The sequence below is a fragment of the Rhinolophus sinicus genome, chromosome 14 (assembly GCF_057876585.1).
Source record: "Rhinolophus sinicus isolate RSI-liver-muscle chromosome 14, RSI-T2T, whole genome shotgun sequence".
Lineage (NCBI taxonomy): Eukaryota > Metazoa > Chordata > Mammalia > Chiroptera > Rhinolophidae > Rhinolophus > Rhinolophus sinicus.
This window is the reverse complement of record NC_142514.1, coordinates 70,477,371-70,498,603: the sequence shown is the minus strand read 5'-3', so window position 1 is coordinate 70,498,603 and position 21,233 is coordinate 70,477,371. Positions and strand designations below refer to the sequence as shown.

At 34.7% G+C, this 21,233-nt stretch overlaps 1 protein-coding gene across 4 annotated transcripts in view; it reads right to left on the bottom strand.

Annotated features, from left to right (window-relative positions):
* Positions 1-21,233, bottom strand: part of MTF2 (metal response element binding transcription factor 2) — a 58,360-nt gene that overhangs the window by 21,538 nt on the left and 15,589 nt on the right. Inside the window, exons 2-5 of one of the 4 annotated variants that reach the window (XM_088791337.1) lie at positions 9,732-9,765; positions 4,129-4,327; positions 3,933-4,014; positions 227-322 (exon numbers count right to left, since the gene is read on the bottom strand). In XM_088791337.1, coding sequence (XP_088647463.1) covers positions 227-322; positions 3,933-4,014; positions 4,129-4,327; positions 9,732-9,751 — 397 coding nt within the window. In that variant the 5' untranslated portion in view covers positions 9,752-9,765. Of the gene's footprint in view, positions 1-226; positions 323-3,928; positions 4,015-4,128; positions 4,328-9,731; positions 9,766-21,233 lie in introns of all 4 variants that reach the window. The other 3 variants (XM_074335147.2, XM_019752792.3, XM_019752783.3) reach the window with 3 other exon arrangements.

Sequence of the window (21,233 nt, the reverse complement as noted above, 5' to 3'; positions counted from 1 at the left end):
AAAGCATAAAGCAAATTCTATTTTATTAATAAATACTGCAACACAATTTCAAGAAGGCATTTTAGTATTCTCTTTTCCTACATTAATATAATTACAGCTGGTGGATAAATTTATCGTTAACAGCTTCATATTACCAAAATAAAGTATTTTTGATCATTAATATTCAACAGGGGGATTATGTATGCAACAAAACTTTTCCACAAAAGTAAAAGAAATCGATGTTTACCTTGGCCACACTTATCACATATAACCATTTCATTGGGAGCTTCTGAATACTCTTCTTGACATATTGTACAGACCATTTCCCCACTTCCAGTGGCCCCTGAAATAGTTCAAATATACACTAAAAAGACAGTCATAATAAAGAAGTGTTGCATATAACAAAACTACTTTTTGACTCAGTGAAGCCCATATTGGTGACGTCTGTTCACTAGATCATAATGATTTCTTCTCAAGGCAAAGTACTCTATACAAAATGCTATCTCTCTGCTCCCTGTGTTCTTCCCACCTTTAACCTAAGATGCCTACTTTCTGCCAAGGGCATAATTTAAACTCCTCTCAGGCAGGATGGCTTCTCATTCACTGCTGATTTTCCCACTCTCCTGGGGGAGGAAGAGAGGGGAGGGGATGTTTTGTGAACATCAGAACTACTCTCCAGAACACAAATGCACCCATGTACATGTTCACTCACCCTACACTGCCTAACATCATGAGACTAAAGAAAAAGGGCAAGAAAGATATATCAATGACCTCTTTCTCTCTGGATTTGGAACATTTCTTTTTATTTACTAATTTATGAAACAGGCTGAACACCAATTATTTACTCTCTCTAGCTTCTGAAATCTGGAAATATGCCCAACAATGTACCCTAACAAAATCCCACTGCAACAAGAGTTGGGGGTTCCACAGTTACGAGTTATATTTTTTACCTGAATAAATTATTCTTCATTAAACATGGTAAATTATTTCTTCCTTAAACATTTTTGTTCTAAAACATTTTTATTCTTAAAATAATTTTATTATACAAAATTTGGAATATGATTTTATCACTCTAACACAATTATTTTATCACTCTTGTCATCAATTTTGATATGCAGTTAAAATACTCATACATAGGCTTTATTCACATAGTAACAATAAAAATTTACAATTTTGTGCTATGGACCAAGCATTGTTAGGCTCCTGACATACATTATTTTGTTTAATCCTACAGCTTATTAGATAAATATCCTATTTAAAAAGAGGAAATGAGGTTCAGAAAGATAAAGTAACCAACCCAAGGACCCTCGTCAAAAAGTATCAAGACTATAGGATTAAAACCTAGATATGACTGAATCCATATTCTCTCCACCGTGAGATGCTTCCTTTCATTAATACTATATATCTTCTATCAAAAGCATTTTTCACACCACACTTTCCAAAATTATAACTTCTAGTAACTATATAATATTCCATCCAGTGGAAAGAACCAAACTTACTTTATTACGCCTCTATTCTTACACATAGGTTATCAAATTTTTCAGTTTGTTCATTTTTTGCATTTTTGCTTGTTTGTTTTGGTTTCTTTTCCTCTCCAGCCTCTTCTTTTCCCAGGCTTTGTTTACTTCCTTGCACAGTTGGCTGGACATGGCCTCCCATAGCTTCTAAATGTACAGCTCCAGTCAGGAAAGCAACCAGACTAAACCTGGGATCTCTCAGTCCAAACCTGCACTTCCCAGGAGAAGGACTGACAGCCTCAGACTGGGGTACGTGCCTGCTCTGACTCACTGCAACCATGTGGGCTGGTGTGGGGGAAGGCAGCTCCTCAGAAAAGTGGGTGCTGATCCAACAAACGGTGTTCACCTCAGGAAACAACCCTAAGGAATGTCTTTACTTGTGAAATCCAAGTACATAAACTTGACAGGAATTTCCTGTGTAGCTCAGTGGCATTCTATCATTTTCCTTACTCTAAATCCAATTGATTATAAAGTTCTAGCCATTTCAGCTTTGATATATCAAAATTTTTGTTGTTGTTATAATAAAGCTACAGCAAATTTTTTTCATCTCGCTTTTCTACATTTGAATTACTTCTTTTGAATCACTGCTAGAAGTGAGTCTGCTGTATAAAGAGTATAAAACGTTTTTACGCATTTAATGCAGCTGTCAAAGTAATATCCAAAACATAAATTTATACTGCCATCAGCAGTGTATCATGTCCACAGAAACCATAACTAGTATTAGGTGTTAAGATTAAAAATCCTTTTAAATTCATGTAATGGTTTTATCATATTATCTCCCTGCCGTGCACATTTCTTTGATTACTAACACAACAATACATTTTTCTTTATTTATGTAAACTTTTCAAAGGAATCCTTATTAGATGAGTGAAATTATTCTAACTTACTAAGTTATTTTGATAATATCTATTATTAGCAAGTTTCTTACAGGAAGAAAACTACTAAAGCTACTTTCCACAGTAAAGCCTTCATAATGCAGTTTTCAGGTTCACGTGCTCCTTCTATAGCAAGATCCAAGTTACATGTGTGCTACTTTCTGGATGTTACAAAGAGTTAAATGGCCAAAGAGCAATCCTTTGTAATTCTAAGGATGGTAAAAGCAGCCAGTGAGAAAAGAACCACTGGTACCTCTAAACTGATAAACAGAGTGAGGCACCAGTTGGACAGGACCCTCACTTTCATGACAACTTTCTAACTGTATGCACCGTTAGTTTTCTCCCTTCTTTCTGGAAGGGAGGTAGGGAGGGACAGGGGAAAGGAGGAGACAAAAGACAGAGAGACCTATATTTAACCCACAGGAACCCTGAAAAGGTACAAAGGTTGAAAGGAACACATAGCTAATAGAAGGGGAACAGAAGTAGCATTAACATGTTTCAGTCCCACCACAGAGAAACTCATGTTTACAGACATGCAAAGGGATAATTGTGTATGCAGTGTAATAAGACCAGCTCGATCTCACTACTGTCGAAGATATCCTATCCCTTTTCTCACTGACCCATCAATTTCAGATTCAAAACATACAACACAGCAGGAACCTATCATAAAGTTACACTTGGAATTCAAATATAAAATCCAATTGTTAAATACTTTAGAAAGATATCCATCCTTTAGGGAAAGAGAGTTTAAATCTCCTTTCCACAAGAGGAAATATAACACCAGTCTTAGTACAGGTCTATTAACCCAGTAAAAGAAAAACCAAAAGTGGTGCTTTAGTGTGCAGTTAAAATATTCAAGATTTTCAGTATTTATACCTTTAATAAATAAAGCGATTTCCATGAAAGAGATACCTGGAAAAACATTTTTATTTAGCATATTCAAAGGGCTTACAGCAATTATAGCTTGTAAAAATGAAAAGCGTTACAGAAACATACCTACAACCAAACCAAAGCATATCTGCACACCAATACAGCCTCATTTTCCCACATGAACATAAAAAAAATTAAATAGTAATTTCAAACCATTCATATTAACGAATATTTCTAGTCCTCTAAGCCTGTTTAATATGTCCTAATTCTCCAAAACATCTGACAAATATTATGTTTTCAAAACCTACTCTCTACATTACTCTGTACTAATATAAGTAATAGTTAAGATGAAGCCCAAAGTGTTACTCATATTAGTGACTAAAAATTTTCTTCTCAATTCCTAGAAGGTCCTAACAATAGTTTAGTTTATAGGAGTGCTTCAGTGACGCATCTGTCTTCTGGTCTACCTCTACCCTAACAGAGTGATTCTTGTTCTTTTATGATCTTTAATATAGATCATAACTCCCTGAAGACTATGAAGGGAACACTGATTTTTCAGCCTCTCCTCAAAAGTGATTCTGAGTTATCTTAATACCCTGCTGAACAGAAAACACTCAAAAATGACATTCTAAAAAAAAAAAAAAATCAAATTTTAGTATAAATCATGTTCAAGAGAAATAGTAGCACCTGCCTGTTTGAATGTCCTTCCAGAGAACCCAGGATTTAGAACTGTCTTCAAAGATGATGAAGCAGCTCTGTTTCAATATGTTTATCTGAAATACAGAGGAATACTTGTGATTTCTTTTAAATGAAAAACATGAAGCTAAATTTAAATTCAAGATGAAAAGTTTACTGCAAAAACAGCAAAAGACATTAAGGTAACTTGCCTTTTTGATAGTTCCAAGATAAAACAAGCCATCTGACCATCTAGCTAGGACATCCTGACCCTCTTCAAATTTACATGCTGGTTTTTTGACTTTATGTCCATCCTGTAAAGACAGCTTGGTCAAGGATGTTGGGGTCTTTTGGTTTCGACGTAAAGGAGACCGCTTGTGGACCAGTGAATTACCTGCCCCTGTAGAGTCTCTGGTTAGGAAATAAAAGATAAAACATATACAAGATTAACATACTTGTAAGAGCTTATTTTATACCAATGATATATTTCATGTTAATTAAAATTGTTGCTTTATTAAAAACCTTAAATTGAGGGAAAATAGGACAAATAACTCAAAATCACAAATACTCTGCAGAAACAAAGAAGTTCGAAAACAAAATGAGAGCAGTTCTCAATATTCAATCAGTGACTATCTTAGGAGAGGCCAGGATTCAGCAACCACTCCAAGTTAACTTATTAAGGGCAACGGTAAGTTGAAGTAAGCAGTCCATGGTCAAAAGCAAAGAATGCCTTGAATCTCATACCTGGGTTTAGCTAACTACCCATAAAAGAAATTTATGTAACTAAAAGAAGTTGCATGGCACAATTTCATAAGCACTTGATAAAGAATAAAAATGATTATACCACATATAGTTAAAACTAACCAGTGACTTTGGGGTAATTGGGTATATTCAACTCATGGGAAGGGTAGTCATGACCTCCCTACAGGGAATCACTACTGAATTAAGACTTGTTTATTGATGGTAATGTATCACAGTCTCTTAAATATGCACTTGAGGGAGTTTAAAATTAAAATTGAGAAACACTAATTTCACAAAATCATATTCAAATGAGAAATATAAGATCATTTTACTTTTTTAAACAAATGACCCCAAAATTACACATTCTAAAAATATTATAACTTACATATTAGTTATTCCATAAACAGCATAGAATACCATCAACTTTCTTAAAGATAACAAAGCAGTGTTTGTTTTGTTTTGCTTTCTCAATTTAATTATTTTTTTTACTAATTAAACAAAAATATGTAAAACTAGACAAACAATGATTCAAAAATAGCATAAAAGTTAAGCAAAAATAAAACAAGTGGGAAAGGAAAAAAATGCTTCAATACCTACAAACTGGGAATACCTATTTCAATACCTAAGAATATACAAATTCTGGAAAATTATGTTATAAGGTACAACATGGATGAAATGTGAAGACATAAATAAGCTGGATAAAAAGGACAAATATTGTATGATTCCACTTATATGATGAAACTAGAGTAGTCAAACTCAGAGACACAGAGAGTAGAATGATGGTTGCCAGCGGCTGAAAGGAGGGCAGCATAGGAGTTAGTGTTTAAAGGATACAGTCTCAGTTTGAAAAATAAACATTTTAATGGTATCTGGTATCTCCCCAAATTTCCAAAATTTACTAAAAAACATTAATCTATACATTGAAGATCAACAAACTCCAACTAGGAAACTTCAAAGATATCTATACCCAGACACACAATACTAAAAATGCTAAAAAAAAAAAAAAAAAGACAAAAATCTTGAAAGCAGCAAGAAAATTATTCATCACGTACAAGGAAATCCTGTAACATCAACTTCTCATCGGAAACAATGAAGGCCAGAAGGCAGTGAGATGATATAATTCAAAACGCTGAAAGAAAACTGTCAACCAAGAAACTTATATCCAGTAAAACTGTTTCAAAAATGAAGGTGAAATAAAGATACTCCCAGATAAACAAAAACTAAGAGAATTTGTTGCTAGCAGAAGACCTTACAAGAAGTACTAAATGAAGTTCTTAAGATTAAAAGCAAGTAAACCAAGGTGAAAATTCAAACACACACACACACACACACACACACACACACATACACACACACAAGAAAACAAAGAACACTGATAAAGGTAATTAATTATAAAATACAGTATATATGCTTATTTCCTCTAATGTAAGTATATAAAACAATATGTATGTAATTGTATTGGTAGCCCTATTAACACATAGAAATGTAATATATTTGACAATATCAGTACAAAAGAGGTAGTGGGAAATAAATTGTATTAAAATGACACCAGATGGTTAACTCCAACCCATAGGAACAAATAAAGAAAACCAAAAATGGTAAATAAGAAAGTAAATATAAGTGAAGTGAGTGTGTCACTTCAAAAAATATCTGCCATAGATCCAAGTTAATCATTGTTTCAAGTAAAAATAGTGTTCCATATAAAAGCTGCCAGTTCAGCTAGCAACTCAAACAATGACATAATATATACTTTACTTTACAATACAAACAATACATACGTTATGTATACTTCTCATTTCATCACACATATTAAAAAAAACCTAAACTCGAGGTTAAGTTATAGTGAAAATAATGTTTACTGTTTCGTCAAGAATGTTCTCAAGTGAAGTAAGATTTCTGTGTGTGTGCATGTGTGTATGCATACGTGTGTTTTTACTGTAAGTGCTCAACAACAAAGAATACTAGTTACAGTTTGATGCCACTGCCTCGTTTCATGCTAAGGCACAAAGCAGTTTGACCAAACATTGTTTTTACAACATCTGTACAAATGCCAACACAGTGGTAAAGGCAAGTAACAGTATTATCATGAAAATGGTTTTCACCTTGCAGACACCCTGAAAGAATTTGAGAACCAATGATCTAAATAAAGGAACATACATTGCCATATATTATTGCCATAGTCAGCTGTGAAGAAAAGGCAACTTTACTACTATTAGAGGGGCTAAAAGGTTTAAAAGTCTGATGACTGCTAGAGATAAGTAAAAATGGAGGATGAATCACTATAATGAATTTTATCAGCAGAAATGCTCAATACCAGGCTGAGAACCTTCTTTCTCCAGACACGGAAACAATTTAATGCCTTCAAAATCATGGTACAAAAATGATTATCAGCAAGCAACTTTCTAAAAGCTATAAATCCAGTGGTCACTTGAGGGATTTTTCTTTCCCTTAAGTTGAAGAAACTAACCAAAGCCTGAGCAACATAATTATGGGTGAGAAATGACCTCAATAGAATATCAGGGTGACTAACAGGACCTAGACTGTTCCAATTCTAGAATGAAGATGTACAAAAATCAAAATTGCAAACATTCCCAGACAGTCTCATATGCTCTACTATTGCTTCAATAAATTCTCTTTTTTCATGATGGCAAGGTCTGTCTCCATGTTACTCTCCACTGTATTACTCCCATTGTGCAACATGTCCTTACATTATAAGATCTCAAACATTTTCTTACCTTACCATCTCCTAGAGTTTTTGCCCTGTTTCTCCTAATACTTGTTGTATGTTGTGTTTCAATGATAGACAATCTATTAATAGTTACCCTCCACGCCTTACGCCCCCTCCCACCACCAACTCCTTATGTTTTCCCTCTATTTACAGCCCAACCACTGGGGACAGTTACTGAATCCGTACTACATGCTCAACTCTACTACACGAGCATTCTGCATATTTACTCCTTCACAAATCATTTTTAAGCCCCTATTAAGAGCCATTTACTGTAGCAGGGGAACAAAGATAATTTAACTCAGAACAAAGCAATACAGACATTTTTATAGATGATCACTTCACAGATCCCTTTTTAAATATTAAAAAAACTGTAACTGTAAGGCAACAACAGATTAAATAACTTGACGAAGTTTATACAATTATAGACCAGAGCCAGCCTTCCATAAATCTTTCTACTGGTATCTTTCAACTGTGCTTAAAATTTTTCAAGAATTTGTAGGGAAAAGAGAACAACTAAAATTCCCTTGATTCCTTGTGTTCCTATTTCTTTCCTCCCATTCACAGCCAAACTTCCAGGGCAAAGTTACACACACTTAACTGTCTCTACTCCTACAGTCTTCTGCCCATTGCGACACATACCACCCTTCCCCAACCCAACACGCCACCAAAAACAGGAAATGTGTCTTAGGTTTATGCACAGATGTACCCTCAATATTCTGCATATAGCATGGTATATAAAAGGCAGAAAGGTTATATGAAATTTATAAAGTTCAAGTTTAATTCAAGAAAAATCTATGCTTAACGAGTTAAATTTCTTCTAAAAATAACTGCACAAATAATTTCAGTTTTGCTCTGAGTAAACAATAGATTCTAATTATATATGCCAATTCTTTATCCATATAAACATGAAGAACAAAAATCAAATATAAAACTGCATTAATAAACAGATATTTGTGGAAGTATTATCCTCTTTTAAAATTTCTCTGTCCAAAGAAATTTTACAGAAAACAAAGCAAAAAAGAAAAGGGTAAACGGCCCGCAATACCACAACTCAAAACATAAGCAGGATAAACGTGGTACATCTCCCTTGTAAGGTTGTGTTCCCCCATTAATGTCACTGATTAATTCCCTCTTCTCTAGAATGTGACCTTTATTAGAAGCCAAATTAATTTTACTAATTTTAGAGTTTATTTCCTTTCTGATTGCAAAAGTAAACATGCAGATGGTAAAATAAATAAATAATATAGAAAGTCAAAGGTGAAGATTCCCCATGCTACCTCCTCCCACAAAATAAAACTGTAAATCTTCTGATTTTTCTTATGTATATACTACACATATTGATATAATTCATACAAATGTTTTAACAAAATATAGATTATATACTATTCTACAACTTTTCTCATATAACATGTCTTTGACAATGTAATATCCATCTGTGTAAGTATAAACTAGAAGTATATAAAATATTCTTATCATCAACTGCTATGCTACTTTCCAACTATTACCCAACTAAAGAACATTTAGGACATTTCCAATGTTTTACTATTACAAGCAATAATACAGTTTCATCCTTTTATATTTCATTTTTAAATGTTACAATTACTATATAGGATAAATTCATAAAAAATACCAGTAACTACTGTATCAAAGAATATGTACATTTTCCCTTTTTATTGTTAAAAATTACAAACACATACATAAGTAGACAAAACAAACATAATGAACCATCAGGTATTCACCATCCAGTTTCAATTATCATCTTATGGCCAATACTGTTTCAATTAAAGACTCCATCTCCCCCAAACCATCTTATGTATATATTTTAATGTGATATTGTCAAATTAATCCCCAAAAGGTACCAATTAACACTGACACCATCAGAGTAGTACTTGATGGCCCACACCTTCAAAAAAAGGGAGTATTACCTTATTGCTATTTGACACCACACACACACACACACACACACACACACACACACACACACACTTCTATCTATCTATTATTAGAGAAGCAGCTTTTTTCATAGATGTATTCCCTACCTCTGCTGTTGGGTTATATAAGATGCTCCCTGCTCTTCCCAACACCCATTGAACCTCCAGTCCATACCTTTGCATTTTATAGGATGTTAAGAACATCTAAATAGTCTCACTTCTCCCAATGGAGTTGATGCAAGTTACATTTCAATGCATTTGGCAGATCATCTTTAGCATATAAGATCAATACAATTCCAATTAACTACAGCAGGATTTTTTTAGGTCAAATATTTTATAAAATTAGTAAGAAAAACTGCAAGTCCATAGAATAGCTAAGTCAACTTTTAAAAGGAAGAACAAAGAGAAGACTTACCCTACCACACACTGTGACATATTCCAGAGAAAAACTGTTGCAGAAAAAAAGGAATAGACAATAAAGCCAATGTAACAGAATAGGTATCTCCAAAACATATTCATTTATGGGAAGCTGAAAAATGATGAAAGTGATACCACAAATCTGTACAGAAAGAATGTATTATTTATTAAATGGTGTTCGGAAAACTGGCTCACCTTAAATGGAGAAGAAACTGTATCCCTAATTCACAAAACACACACACACACACACACACACACACACACACACACACACAAATGAACTCCAGATGGATTAAAGACATAAGAGTAAAATGTAAAACCTGAAATCTAACTATACAATGTAGTATATTGTTGTGACCTTTAAAGTGGAGCATACATTCAAAATGGAAAGATTTTATAAATGTATCAATGAAAACAGCAGAAAAAAATTTACAACACAATAATCAATTATGCAAACTGAAAACATGCATATATAACACCATATATTATCAAGGACACACACATATGCAGGACGTATATTAAATATGCTCAAGTGGGTATATTAAGATGATTGTAAAATAAAAGCAGGAAAACGACATACCCTGGTCACAGACTCGGGATGATGTACACTTTTCCAGTGTTACTACGATCTGACTCAGTACATGCACTCCTCCTAGCACACAATACAGGTGACAGAGCAGCAGGAGCAGCAGAACAGAACGTTATATTTCCAGGATAGTCACTACTACTATTGTCCCTACTTGCTATTTGCTTTTCCTATTTGACAACACACGTATACAGACTATTTCTATCAATAAAGCCATTATTATTAGAGAAGTATTGTTTCATCTCTGCTACTGATATCCACCTTGAAAGAGACTGTCTGGATCAAGAAGTTTCCTCCCTTGAAACTAAGTGGGTTCACGCCACTTCTTCCTTCTTGGTTTACGACTCCCACAAGAAATAAAACCCTGACTCAAGAACTTGGGAACTGGATGCTTGATTCAAATAGTGTGGCTTTTTTCTTCCCCACAGTCCCCAATTTATTGCCCCAGCTAACAAGGAAACTACCTGAATATTCCTGGTGAGACCATGAGCAGTTTATTTCATGTGTCTGAGATAATCCGAGGACTACTACCAGGCTAATATTAAAGAATATGGGTTAAGACTCTGACAGACTTAGTATACTTTCTCAGTGAGTGGTAGAAGAAATATCAAGAAATTTGACCCACTTTCAGGTTAATTATACTTCCTTCAAGACAATCAAGGTCCCTATCTTCAGAGCCCAAGAATATGGTAAGAAATACTCAGCTAGACTTTCCTTCTTAAGTCTCCTTTCCTGATTCAGGTCCATCCACCAAGTTTAGGTTATATGCTCTCTTGGTTTGCTGTAGTTCTCCCGTAATTACACTTCTCCCACTGTGTTCCAGTTACCTACTTGTCTTTAGATAATGGGGGAGAAGGGGAGAAGACTCTCACATTTTGTTTACCATTACTTTCCCAGTACCTAGCACAGCGCCCAGAATGTAGAAGGAACACAACAGTCAATAAATTATCAGCAGTTAATTTAATTCCCCAACAAAGAACCCTCCTCCCAGAAGGCATTTTCATCCCTCTCCTGTGCTGTTGAGAATTTCCCTCAACTTCTCTGATATCCCCCATCAGCCATAAGAGAGCCACCACAACCACGTCTCTGTACCCCCGCCACTACTGTTGAGCCTACAAAATACCATTTGGCTACAAAGGGAGTAAAGGAAGGAAAACCCACTCTCCTACGCAATGCCACCTCCCACTGGAGCAATCCCCGTCCTCTGACTCACACCCAATCCGCAAAGTCAAAAGACTATGCAACAGCAAGACAAGACCAGCAGTGCTGAGAGAAAGGGAAGAAAACCACCTATTCTGCTGCTATCCTAAACCAAGCATCTCAGGTCCTGACCGATCTCATTTCTTAAAAAGCAAAAGCTGCCATCTTTCCCAGGCTCTTTTCCACAAATTCTTCCCTTTCCTGGGAAAAGTAGCACGTGTGGGGGAAATCACACGTGAAGGATATAACATAACCCAACAACAGTGGCACTTTTGGTGGGACCTTTAACATGATCAAATTCATGAGGCCAACCAGGGGCAAAGTAAGGCCCAGCTACAAGGGAAGCAGAGGCGATCTACTGAAGCTTGGCCCTGCATTAAAGCTACAAGGAAGAAATTCTCTTTTGTCTCTTGAGGCAGGTATAGTACAACGAAGCCTGAGACTGGCTGCCTTCTTTCTGGTTGAGGTTTCCTTGAAAGTAGAGCATCAAAGGGAACCGGGGTCAGACCTAGAGGGTAGAAAGCATAAAGCAGGCAGCTTAATGGCTGGCTCTCCTGTAACTGTTAGTTTTAGAAATAATAAAAATATAACGCATACTTTTATTAAATCAAGTAGTATAGAGAAGATTAAAATGAAATGGAATAATTCCCCACCCATCCCTTCTGACATCTCCAGAGGCTGATGTTTTAACACTTTCAGCTGTTTCTTCTGGGAGTTACTGCCATATTTCTAAATAATGTGCTTACATTTCTCTATTTTTCTTTAACTGATCAATTTCAGATCTAACATTATAAAAAATATTAATTGCCAACTCCCATCCTCTAACTGTAAATATTAATCACTGCAAAATGATTAATGGCAAAATCTTATTTAACATCTTGTCTTATTCACTTTTTATTTTTCCCAGACTTAATGTATCCCTTTATTGCCTCCTTGTTTCAGTCAGTCAAGGAGAATTTCAAACCTTTCTTTTTTCCACAGGTAACACTTGCTTCTAGCGCTCTTCATGTTCCTGTACCAGTCTGGACTGATTACCCTCCGTGCCTGTCATCTTCCAAGTTGCCCTTCCCCCTCTGTACTCTGGATCATATTCTTTTGTGGGAACAGTGGCATGCAATGAAAGGAAGTGTGCACGTAAATATTCTGAGCCTTTATGTATGTAAAACTATTTCAATCCTACCCTCACAGCTGACTGCTAGTTTCCTAGATATAGAGTTTTATATTAAAAATAATTTTCCCTCAGAAGTTTGATGATATCCCTATACTACATTCAGCACTTGGCACTGATGTTGAAAAAGCTGATGCCACTGATTTTTCCTCCTTGGTAGGTTACTGCATTTTTTCCCATCAGGAAGTTTTTAGGATCTTTCTTTATCCTTCTTTATCCTTGATGTCTTCAAATTTCATAAGGATGTGTCTAGACGGAAAGTTTTCTTGCAATCATACTAGTTAGTTCAGCTCTCAGTAAACCTTTTCCATTATCTATTTCTTTAGGGATCATTTCTCCTGTTTATCTTGGGCTCTTGCTTCATGTACCAGGCTTTCCTCAACTGTGTAGTGTTCCTTAGCTATCCACGTATACCTGAAATTGAGGTTATAAGAATTTGCATGGGGCCGCTTTGTATGTGAGGCAGGACTTGGAGAGTGGTGAGCTCTGCCTTCAGGTGCTTAGGTGGGAAGGCAACACTTGGGCTGTAGACCTCCAAATGCCACTATGAAGGTCTTTCTTTGTGAACTTATCAATGTATAAAGCCCCGCCACATTCTTTACCTGAGGGGCCAGACAACTGGGTACGGATAGGTGTATAGCAGTTCAAGAGTGTGTCACTCTTACCCTCTGTAGGTGTTATTCTCTCACCTTGCTGGGACCCCTAGTCAGGGTGACTATTAGTGGCTCAGAATCAGCAGACACCTTAGTCCCAAATCTGGGCAACACTGAGAAGAAATGCATTCATTAGAGCACAAGGTTAAATTTTGAAACCATTATAGGGGTGATAAGTATTAGGAACACTGCAAATAAGGTATATTACAAATTACAGACTGGCTGACTTGGAATCCTAATTTCCATTTATAATGGTTTATATGCAAAACTGCAGCCTTACTATAAAAACTAAAGTATAAAATTTTGTCTCCCAAGCTGTTAACTGCTTACAGTTGAAAAACTGGTATCTCAAAATAAATATAATTTTAATTAACCAGAACATTTTAGCCAAACAAAAAGTCCATTATCTGAGCCATTTTGAATAAGGGTCCAACGAAAGTTAAGAAAAACATGATGATTTTATTTAAACTATGGCTATCACCATCCGACAAGTATTTATTGAATGTCTGCTATGTGCCAGGTGCTATGCTGGGTGTTAAGAGAAATAAATACCGATGGATAAATACATAACACCAAGGAACTACAGCCTAAGTGGGGAAATAAATACCCATGCTGCTGACAAACAAAAACTATGTTAGAAAATTCCTATAATAAGTATATACAAAAAGAAAATAATTTCTAACCTATTCCGGAGCAAGAGGCAGGGTCAGTCAAGACTTCATGAACGCTCAGTTTTTAACCTGAAGGATGAGCAGTGGTTTCCCAGACTAACTTTAGAGACAGCTTAATAAGCTGAGGGAACATATGCAAAGGCACAAAAATCCCAAGCCAACACACACTTTTCTAAGAACAAAATTTCAGCATATGGAGTTACAGCTCAAACGACAACAGAGAGAAAATGGCAAGAATAACACTGGACAAATGAAAAAGGCCCAAGGTGTAAAAGCTCAATGTAGAGACCCTGCCTCTCAGTCTAGTTCACTGCTATATACCTCCTTACTTAGCACATAATAGATTGTCAATGCTGGCTGAATGAATAAACAAACAAGCAAATAAATGTTATGCAAAAGAGAGAAAGAACAGAGACTAATAAGTCTGTGATAATCTATGAAAAAGAGAAAGAAAAACCTGAATTAGGGCCATGAAGAAGTTATAGTGATAAAAAGCCCTGGGCAGTAGGGCTTTGAGCAACCGAATTCACAGACTTTACACTTCCCAAGTTTGTTGTTGTTTTTTTTTTTTAATAATCATGGCGTTTCTCTTACATTAAGAAATATTTACTGAAACAGTATGAACAGGTATTAAGAATTAACTTGATGTTGTACATCTGAAACGAATATAATGTTATATGTCAATTATACCTCAATTTAAAAAAAGTACATTAGTAGATATGGAGTCACACAGGAATTCAACTGAGGAAAGTTGTAGCTGTCATTTTTATTTCACAAGTTGGAATAAGCTTTCAATTAGTAAAAAGTGGAGCACAGATTCTGGATGGGAGAAGAAAGACTGTAAGTTAATTAAGTTCTATCTCATGTTGAAGAAGGGAAAAAAGAAAAATAAGCCCACGGAGAGTAAAAATTAAAAAAATAAAATTATTGCAAGAAAATATATATATAACAGAGAGCACCCAAAATTTGTCCTTTGAAAACACTGACTAAACTGGCAAACATCTGGGGGAAGATTAATCAGGAAATCTGGGAAGCAACTGAAACGATGCACACCTCAGAAAGAAAATCAGGTCTGAAAGTAAAGGTCTGGAGGCCACGAAAATGTTGATTGTATTTGGAGCTTGGACAGAAATGAGAAGAGAAATGGGATGAAGAAGATTTTACTGTGTTAAAATAGCAAAGGTTTCTGTACTCCTTCTCACTCTAAAACCAGGACAAAAAAAATTTAAACATGCACGATCTTCAATCATTCTACAGTACATGCAAAACTGCAAATCACAATATATGAAAATAAAAAACAGATGAAAGAATAATAAACAAGGGTAAAATGAGGAAGGCGATTAAACTTAAGTGGCCCGCAGAAAAACAGTAAGAAACAAATCCATTTGTCCCACAGAACCCTCAAAGACTGAAGCACTGGTGGTGCCGAACTCAAAAGGCAGAGGTCAGGTGGGGCACAAAGAATGGAGTAATATGTAGAAATCTGTAGAAAAGGACAGTTGGACTGCCAAGGCACATTTCCATTAAAAGTTACTCTTTTAAAGAACTGAATCAAGGGAAACACAAGGCGCAGAGAGGGGAATAGGTGAAGTGCCTACTGAAAACTGAGTAAGTTTTCTTTATATAAATATACTCAAGACAACAAATGAAAAAGAAATGAATTTTCAAAATCATCATTTTGCAACACCTAATGAATAAATGGATCTACGCATTGAGCATCAGTGGCTCCTAACAGCACAAGAGAAACAACCAGACATTGTTATGTTTCTTGAGGAGAACACACCATACCTATGAAGTAGCCTTGCCAAAAAAGCAAAGCTGAATCTGATAAGCCTGTAGATCTAACCACCGACTTATAGAAAATGCAGAGAAATAATGTTCAACTGCACAATGGGGATCTAATCAGCAAAACCCAGGCTAAGAAATCTACCATATTCAAATGACCTGCTTTCTTCCACAAAAAAACTGCATACACACACAAAAAAAGAGGTAAGATGCAAGTGGAAATCTATAAGTGAAAAAGATTTAAAACATGTTTTAAAATTGGCAAAATTAAACTATAATCTTTAAGATGTACAGTACAGCTGTATAAGATTATAAGGAAAAAAGTAATCACCATAAAAGTCAGGATTACCTTTGGGGGGACAGAAGGGTTGAAATTTGGGTTTCTGGATTGGCTGGCAATGCTCTATTTCTTGACTGGGTTGGTTATAAAGGCTTTAATCTTATAATAATGTATTAACCTATAAATTTATTTTATGCAGCCCATGCCTGTGGTTTATCTTACTCTTAAAAAGGTCTTCTTAAAAAACTGTAATACCCTCAGAAATCTGAGAAAACACTGCATCCATGAAGATACTATACAAGAGAATAAGTACTAAGAAATAAAATTACAGCCAAAATAAAAATCAATACAACACAAATCAAAGATAAATAAAAAACAGGTAAGAAAAGCACACCATCAATCTAAGAAACCTAACATGTGACTAGTAAAAGTACATAAAGAGTAAACAGAAAAAAGGAGAAAATCTTTTTAAAAAGTAGAAGAAAACATCCCAGAACTAAAGAACAGAAGTCGTCAGTTTGTAAAGGCCAACTGTCCAGCAAATTGAATAAAAAAGACCAGTGCCAACAAAATCAGGATAAAGATACGGTTATAAAGAAAGAAAAAGGCAACTTACAAAGCACTGAGAACAGTAATGACATTGTTACAGCAGTATCAGAAGTTAGAAGACAGAACTATCCATTTAAAATTCTGAGCGAAAAATAAGTTGAGTGAAAACCAACTTTAAAACCAGCCAAATTATCAGTCAAGACTGAGGGTAAAATAAGTACATGTTCAGGCATATAAAGGCTATGAAGATTTATCACCCCAGCACACTTCCTTTGGGTCTGATTAGAAGATACCAAAAAGAGGGAGCAAACAAAATAAAAGGCAGACATGGAATGCACGGGAGTCGTCAACACAGCAGAAATGCAAAGGGAATTGTGAAAACAACCTCCAAAACAACAGCTGTGCAGTAAATCAAGACAGCAACAAGTCCAGATTGGAAAAGAATTCTAGAAGGGCTCCAGGACAGTATCCCTATTAAAAATAAACAAAACAAAAACAAAAATCAAACCAATGTAACTGATAAATCAGATGACAAATTGACAGTGTGAAAAACTACCACGCAAGCCATTTTACAAAACGGGAAAGGTGTGACGATGTCAAGGCTCAAAGAAAACTAAACAAATTTTATTTTTTAATGAGTCAGTTTTTAAACCTAATTGTATACGAAAGAAATGTAACACTAGAAATAACAGTTAAAAAAAAGCTAACAAATATTTGACACTGTTCAAAGTATTTTGCATATTGTATTAATTCATTTAACCTTCACAATTACTTTGCCATTATCATATTCTATATGGTTCACATGTAAATTTTTATATAATCAGACAAAGGGAAACAGGGTTTGAAATTTTTATACAAGCATATTGAAAGAATGAGAGAAGAGCCTCCTGGGAGAAATTCCTCACCTAACATTATAAGAAAAAAAGTCTCAAGTTGATGAATCAAGACACAGTAATGTTTTATTCAGAAATATAAAAGAAAAAATAGCTAAGAGTTAAAAGTAGTTGCCTCTAAGAGAGATGGAGGAAACAGATTAAGACACTGCATCTTTTAGCTAAAAGTTTTTTCTTAATTTTATAACTATTTCGCCCTTGATAAATATTAAAAATTCACTTTTAAAAGATAGAAAACAAAAAAGTAAAGACAAACCCTTGGTAACATCAACATCCATAGCAGTGTTTCCCAAAGGATATCTTCTGAAATAACAGTTCTACAAAATATTAATAGCTGCTATGTGAAAAAAGGGTTCTAATACCTAAAGTAAACTGGGGGCAGGGGAGCTTTTTCACAAAATGATTACCTTTGAGACTTTAGTAGATTAAAACACACTTTCTAATTTTTCCCTAACATTAACATCTCGCTCCCTCCCGTCGAATCAGTTTGAGAAACTATTGTTTTTAAGGCAGTGATTCTCAAATGTTATTGAGTCCACAGACCAGTACAAAGTAAGAAAAGCAAGGGCAATGTATTGAGTTTTATTTAATCAACAGACCATTCCATATTTTGAGAGCATATCCTTCGTACATTCTTAGATTTTAAACATCTTTTCTTTGATAAGTGGCAGTTTTTAACAACATTCTTACTTCTCAAAATAAAAAGGTGGCAAGCCTAGGTCAACATATTGCCCCCACCCCACCAAAAAAAGTTAACGGTTTGTGCAAGTCAAATCTGGGAATCTTTGGAAAATTCTTATTCGAATGATGAGCAAAAGAATCCTCTTAGGAAACAAGTCAGTACAGAAAGATAAAGACAACGCAGAAAGAAGAATTAAAAAAAAAAAAAAAACAAGACAAAGGAGAGAGTAGTATATCAGATATACTTAATAAGTTAGGTAAAATGAGTAATAAAAATTGCTTATTGAAGTTAACAATCCCAAAGTCACCTATGACCACTGGGTTCCAATGTCAGATCAACCACCTGGGGTTTAGAACAGAAGACCAACAGGTTGAGATTAGCTCACTCTCTCTAAAAGCTTAGTTCAAGGTCAAAGAAGGTTTTGGCGTAGGAAAAATTTGAGCATTAATACAAGCTACTGGTTACATGGATGGAAAAGTTGTTGAAACTAGAGAAAAAAACAACCTACCATAAATATTCATATTCTAACAAAGTTACTCTCTTACTTTCATACACTGATGATTAATTCTGAATCTTCTGTGTAAAACATATTAAAAGCAGAATCAAACAATTTTCTAGAAATGTATTACCTAAATAACTCCATGTAAACAAATGGAATTTGCATTTCAAATTACAATTAAAAGAAAATATTCTGCTCATCACTAGATCTCTAACTCTTGTGTCTGTACAAAGTACTTAATAATTATCTCCTGAATAAATTAGTGAAAGCCTGTACTTACCAATAACCATACCAGTAAATAAATCCTCCATCTATCAAGCAAATATCACTATCCTATGAATGCATATATTCTACTGCACATGTATTTGTTCATATATTTAAATGTATAATTAAAAAGCCAAAAACTCTTCTAAAATTGTACTTAATTTTACCTTTAACTTTAAGAATGAAACTAAAAGCAGAACCAAATTCGCCACCCCCACACCTCAGGTTCAGCCTGAGCCCTTTAGAATTAAAAATAGCTTAGCCACCTAGCAGGTCAAGCAATGACAGAGGTGTCTGTAATTTCAGTGAGTGTGGCTTTGGCTCTTTCCATGAAATTACAGAAAACATGTTTAAATAACTGAAAATTTAGGATAAAATATCAGTTTTACAGAACATTTTTATAAACTATAAAAAATCAAAACTTTTGAAAAAATTGTAAATAATACCGTTAAATATAACAGATCAAGTATTTTCAGAATGGCAAAGAAATACCAAAAATTTAGATAGCATGACATTTCAAGACTATATAAGACTTTTTAAAATGACAATTAGTTAAGCCTTTTCATCACAATATCCAGTCATCTTAACTATTTGAGCAAATGGAAAACAGAATGTCTCCACAATAACATTTTAATACTAGCTAACAATATCAGTTTGGAGATCCCTGATGACTTATTAGTTGTAAGATGATTAGTTATTTTGCATATGCAATAGATCTCAGGTAACTACAGATTTAAAACACCAAAACCAACAAGGCTAATAATATACATAAAAAACATAGTTAACTTTAAGTATATACATTCATGTTCAAGTCCAGAACTGGTAAGGTTGATTACAATACATAAATGAAACTAACAATTCAGGCAAAAATGAACTGAATGGAAAGTTCAGAATTTTCATTACAATCCTGCAGAATTTGGTTCTAAGACCAAAGAAGAAGAAATTACAGAACTGAAGTATCCTTGCAAGCCCCACACTACCCTACAGTTAAGTTCTAATTCCTCAAAGAAAAGTATGAACTGGATCATGGGTAGTAGAGCAGGTAGATTTATATGGGCTTGAAAAATACCTTCACCTTACTCTAGTCTTTAACTTTCTTAAGAACACGCACATCTCATTTTCTTCTAATAACAATGCCATAAAATAGGAAGGAGAGACTACTTACTACTCCCTTTAACAAATAAATCTGTAGCTCAGAAGTAAAATCACTTCCTTAAAGTTATAAAGAAAGTCAAGTAGTACTGTATTACACCCCAGATTTAACAAGTGGTGAAGTCAAGTCATTCATTGCCACTATTCAAGCCTCTTGTCCCTAGTATATTTAGTCACAAGACTTTTATAGGCCTAATTTAAGTCTATCAGTGAGGAAATGCATTTCTAGAGATGATTCAACTTGGTTGTTGAGTTTCCTGAGATAGAAATAGCTGGCTGCCCCTGATTTTGACCCAATAAAAAGCTCAAGGACAACTCTCTACTTTTTCAAAGCTCTGCCTGCATATAACAGTCTCACACAGATAAATATAAAAACACTTTTTTTATTCATCCATTCGCTTTATTGGGTGTGTGTAGCGTTGTCACAAATACAAAAGAACTTTATAAATAGTTCAAACACCAACTAGAATATTAAGATATTTATTAGGCTGAAACTGCTACAAATAAAGTATCACGTTAGTTTTGTCCTCCCATAGAAGTATTACACCTTTGCGTCTCAAGATCTAGCCATACTGGCCTCCTTTCAATTCTTCAAAAACAAAGATCTTTCCCACCCAAGACATTCATACATATTGTACCTCCTGCCAAAATTGCCCTCCCCATTTCTCCATTCTTTGCATAGCTGATTCTTTTAAGTAATTCTACCAAAGTAGTTGTACTCTACAATATTCTCTACCAGAAAACTCTTGTTCTTTAAAGAACTTACCATAACCTATGTATTTCTTCTTTCCCCAATTCTTTTTTTTTTAAATTGCCCAATAAATTCAAAAGAATGTAATAATCAGTACACTCTTCACCTAGATTCACCAATTAATATTTCACATTTCTCTTTCCCTCTCCCCCCACACACATTGTTTGCTGGCTCATTAGAAAGTTGCAGACATGATGATTTTCACCTGTCAATATCAGATGTATCCCCTTAAAACAAGCAACCTTCTCCTATACAGCCACAAGACCATTAATTATCATATCCAGCAAATTTAATATTATCATCTGATACACAGTCCAAATTCTCCAGTTTGATACAAAAATGTTCTTTAAAGCTTTTTTCAAAACCT